The sequence below is a fragment of the Myotis davidii genome, unplaced genomic scaffold (genome assembly GCF_000327345.1).
Source record: "Myotis davidii unplaced genomic scaffold, ASM32734v1 scaffold217, whole genome shotgun sequence".
NCBI classification, from domain to species: domain Eukaryota; kingdom Metazoa; phylum Chordata; class Mammalia; order Chiroptera; family Vespertilionidae; genus Myotis; species Myotis davidii.
Window position 1 is genome coordinate 905960 of NW_006290034.1, and position 4874 is coordinate 910833.

Sequence of the window (4874 nt, forward strand, 5' to 3'; positions counted from 1 at the left end):
TTAATTTTCCTAAGCTCTTTATTAATTCTAATAATTTATCAGTGGATAATTTTATATGTCACTTGTAGATAACCAGAAGATATGTGGATAATATTTTTCCAATCCTTTTATATTTTTTATTTTTATACTTTCATTTCATTTTAAATGTGTTTTTCTATTCTTGCTGAGTTGCCATAGTATATCCAGCACAATGAAGACTAGATATGCAAATCGCAGGCATCCATCGTGTTTCATCTCTGATCTTTAACAATAATGCTCACCACATTTCAACATTTAAGTTTTGCTCTTTGCTGCAGTTAGTTTGCAAGCATGTTTAATCACTTTAAGAAAATTCCTTCCTAGTCATAGTTTTCTAAGATTTAAAAATTATGAATAGATATTGAATTTTATCACACATTTTTTTCTATACCTATTAAGATGAACATATGAATCCCCCCTTCCCCTTTAACTGTTTAAGTGATGGTTCATATTAATTGAATTTTGGGGAGGGGCTTAAGCCAACCTTGCTTTACTGTGATGCGTCCACAGGCTCAGGCCATGTGCATCCGGGTTCCCTCTGGAGGCAGCATGTGAACAGCTGGGTATTTTGTATCGATGCTCATGAGAGCCGGCCACAGGCTCCTTTCTCACACTGACCCTCCGATGGCCCCGTTACATGAGCAGGGGCCGTTTTCCAATGCCAGTTTGGAAGGCCAGCTTTTTCAAACTCTGTGCTAAAGACCAGCCACACTGGGGGCTGGCCGTTCTAGAGTTAAAGTGGAAATTAGGAATCATTTTTGACTAATTAGGATTCAAACAGCTCTCGCTGGCTGGTGCAATATATTCACGGATGTTAAGAAGGCATTGTCACAATTAAGGTTTTTGAAAAAAAGAAAATCCTTTCCAAGAGGATGTTTTCCATCGACAAACAGGCAAAATTAAATGCCCGATTAACACACATAATGTCCTCCTTAATAAATCTCAGCACCCTGCTAATTCTGCTAATACTGGGGCGCCGTCTACAATGCTTCCCTTTTGTTTCATGTGTTGAATAATTCAATTACGAGTCTGACAAAGCAATAGCAAGGGATTAAATGTGGTCGAATTGTAATTCGAAATAAAAACATAAGCTCTCGGGGAGTCTTTATTGACTATCCTACAAAACCCTTTCAAGGATGTGAGGTCGTTGGCGTCTCCAAAATACACAGTAACTGCTTAGCCTCCTCACTTGTACCCAGTTCCAGCGAATGGGAAAACGGAAACCTGTAAAACCAAAGGCAGTTCTTGCCAAGCAGACCGCCCGGGAAGGGCGCTGAGACGCCTGTCTGGCCTGCGTGGGGGGCAGCGAGGCCCTCCGTCCACGGTGCAGCGAGAACACCTGTCAGCACCTGAGCGCGAACAGCAGAGGCGCGGAGGCCTGGTCCACCCCGGCCGGCAACAGCGGCCTTTCCCTGGCAACTAGGGCTGTCCAGGCGGTGAGGAGGGCGGGGACAGATGGCCTTCCTCTGGGACAGACGGGGACAAAGGCCTTGGCTTGGCCAGTGCTGACTCGAGCATCAGAGGCAGGACAGGAGGGACTCTCACGGGAAAACGAGCCTCAGGTGTCGGCGGGAGGAAGGGAGACGGGAAGGACGGCGCGGTGGCTCTGGATCAGATGTTAGCGCCGATGGAAGATGCAGTGAGGACACCGCCTCTCCTTCCATCCAGATCAAAGGCAGACTGACGAGACCAGGCGTCATCTTAGGCCGTTTTACGGGGGCGCTGAGCAGCTGCGTCAGACACTGACCCCCACGCCTGGCCCGGCCATTTCCCAGCTGCAGGATTTCGGACAAACTGCTTAGCCTTTTAACCCTCTGAGTGCCAACCAATATCCTAGGAGCGATGCTAAAATTGCCAAGGCATTTTTGCTGATTTCACAGCAGTTTAGGAAAAAAAATTATGAATAGCAAGTAAATGAAGTTACATATTTAATATCTTCCACAAAATCGCCATCTTCACAGCAAGAACTGACAGATGCAGCAACATCATCATCACCAATAAAAGCAGACTGAGAACTGGACACGGCAGGAGGAGCGACCACGCTCCCCGCACTCAAGGGGTTAACGCTCTTGCTTCTTCATCCCCCAAAATGGCGGTCATGGATAATGGTAGTAGCAGCCCCAGGGCTGTTTGAGAATTAAATCCCATGACCCACCCCAATGATAACACGTTTCCTGGTGTATAATAAACTCTCTGAAAACGAGGGCTCTTTGTTGTCAGCAATGTGAGCCACCCTGCGAGTTGTCACCCCACACGCCGGGAGGACACTAAGAGAAATCAGAAATCACGAGGCACAGAGTCAACCAGGAAAAGTGCTAAGCAAGCAGAAAAGAGGAGAAAATTATGATCTAATTTAATAAAAGACAAACATGCAAATTGACCACACCTCTGCTACAGCCAGACCACGCCCACCAGCCAATCAGAGTGACTTATGCAAACTAACCCAACCAAGATGGCGGCCACAGCCACGGAGCTGGAGCAAGCAGGAGGCTTGGTTGCCCCTGTGATGGAGGAACCCACGCTTCCCGCCTGCCCTGGCCGGCTGTGGCCTCCTCTCAAGGCAGTAAAGTTTCAATTATAGAAGATAAATAAATCTCAGATACCTGTTTCCAGCCAGCCTCCACTGGGAGCTTGGCTGGCTGGGGGCCGTGCCCAGCCTGCAAACAGCCATCAGCCCCTCACCCAGGATGGCCACACCCTCATGGGGTGAGGGTCCCCACTGGGGGGCTTGGCCAGCCTGCAAACAGCCAGCAGCCCCTCACCCAGGCTGGCCAGGCACCCAGCGGGGACCCCCACCATGAAGGGGCTGTGGCCAGCCTGCAAACAGAACACTGCACCGCAAGCAGCCGATTCGGCTCGGCGCTTTGTGAAACTGTTTGGTGTGCGACTCCCTCCTGTCAGGCCCACAGTGGGAGCCCGTCCTCAGTAACCTCACCCCTGCTCCAGCCCAGCTGCCTTCCCCCCCCACGCTCTCAGCACCACCGAACAGCACAGCCCTGGCGGTCTCCGCCTGTCTGACCCACCCATGGCAGCCTCAGCACTAAACCAGGGCCCGCTCCCCCAGACAGGTGACAGCAGCGAGGTCCTTACCTGCCCGCAGGCCAGGCCCATGCCCCTCTCGCCCATGCCGTGTGGACAGGACAGGTTCAGCTCCAGGGCGTCCGCTCCGGAAGCCTGCGGGACACGCGGGAGAGGGAGGAAAGGGACAGCGTTACTCGGGAGCCGCAGGCTTCCCCGTCACACGGCCCGGGCATGTGGCAGATGGCAGCCCCGCTGCTCCCTCCGGGACGGGACGGGACAGCGGCCTCTGGCCTCGCAGGGCTGGTCCGGCTCCGATGAGAGCGTCTAGAACAGCAGTCACAGACACTCAAGGGAGCTCCCCGAGGGCCCTCGCCGCCCCCGGGCTCTGTGTCTCGGATGTGCACAATCCTCGGTTGACTGGGCGCATTTTACACAGGAAAAGCGCTGCCCAGGCCTGGCTATGCGGAGACCGGCGGGGGGTCAGCTCAGCTCTGCCCGCCGGCCGTTCCCGCGGCCCGCACGGCTCTGCTCACAGGATCACACCTTCCCCCGGAGAGGCACCGCGAGCCGCGTGCAAAGGAAGACGGGGGAGGCTGCCGGAAGGAGCACCAGGGAATGTTTTTAACTGAATGTCAATTTTATCACATTTTTAAAAAATGTCCGTGCGCAGAACCAGGGAGTCCAGGTGACACTGTCTTGGCTTAATAATTAAACAGGAGTCCTTCTTGTTTACTCATTAATTCACTCTTGGACAGAGGGCTCCTGCCACAGGAAGACAGGGGGTCCCTAAGCATGCACAGGGTGTCGTGGAACTCTTGGGGAGTCTCCTGTGAAAACCTCTAAGAATAAGCAAAATGCTTTCCTAATAGCTTAATAGACTAATGTGAGGAATGGGAGATGAAGTAAGTGGTTCAAGTTTTCCATTCTTTCACCTCATTTCTGGAATTTTCCAGGTGCTACAACTTAAAAAAAATTATATATATAGATTTCAGAGAGGAAGAAAGAGGGAGAGAGATCGAAGCACCAATGATGAGAGAGACTCCTCCTGCACGCCCCACACTGGGGATCGAACCCGCAACCCGGGCACGTGTCCTGACCGGGAATTGAACCACGACCTCCTGGTTCATAGGTTAATACTCAGCCACTGAGGCACGCCAACCGGGCTACAATTTTGTTTTAAATAAGGTCACCTAGAAACTTCATACAATTACAAGTCTATTCAGCCAGGCGCCGGCTGAGAAAAGCTCACGGCTTCCCAAGTGCAGGGGCCTGCTCCCTAATCGCTCAGGGTTTAGCCTGTTGTGCTTCCCCCGCTGCTTTCTGAATGTTAAGGAGGACCTCACCGAACACGAGTCCTGGTTAGCCACCTCGCACCCGTCTTGACTCATCGGTGAGCCTGCCTTTGCCCCGGCACATTTGCTCACTCAGCCTGTTTTCTAACAGGGTTTCATCGTGGCTTTTGCTTCCCTAATTCAGTTTTAAACGCGTCCTATTATTTGGAAATTACGTTATTTAAATCATGCCGTTTTCCCCCTGCCGGTTCGGTAGTAATCATGGGCCGCACACAACTGGCTACACTGAGTTCAATCCCAGGTCGGCCAAGGACTGCGCTGGGCAAGTCAGCCAACCTTCTGTGTCGGCTGTAGGAACAGGCCCCGTCTCCAAACACGTCCCGTGGAATCACCAGCTTCCTTAAAAGATGGCGCAGTACAATTACATACACGCTGCTCTTTCCTTATTATTTCTTAGTTATTTCCAATATTTCCCGTAGACTTCTGTATTGAGCTGAAACGCAGCAATTTAAAAAAGCAAATCAATTCAACAGCATTTTGGAA

General features: G+C 51.2%; 1 protein-coding gene across 1 annotated transcript in view; it reads right to left on the bottom strand.

Annotated features, from left to right (window-relative positions):
• DPYD (dihydropyrimidine dehydrogenase) overlaps positions 1-4874 on the bottom strand; it is a 322055-nt gene that overhangs the window by 74208 nt on the left and 242973 nt on the right. The window contains 1 exon segment of the mRNA XM_015563508.1: positions 3109-3192. Within this exon segment, the coding sequence (XP_015418994.1) occupies positions 3109-3192 (84 nt within the window).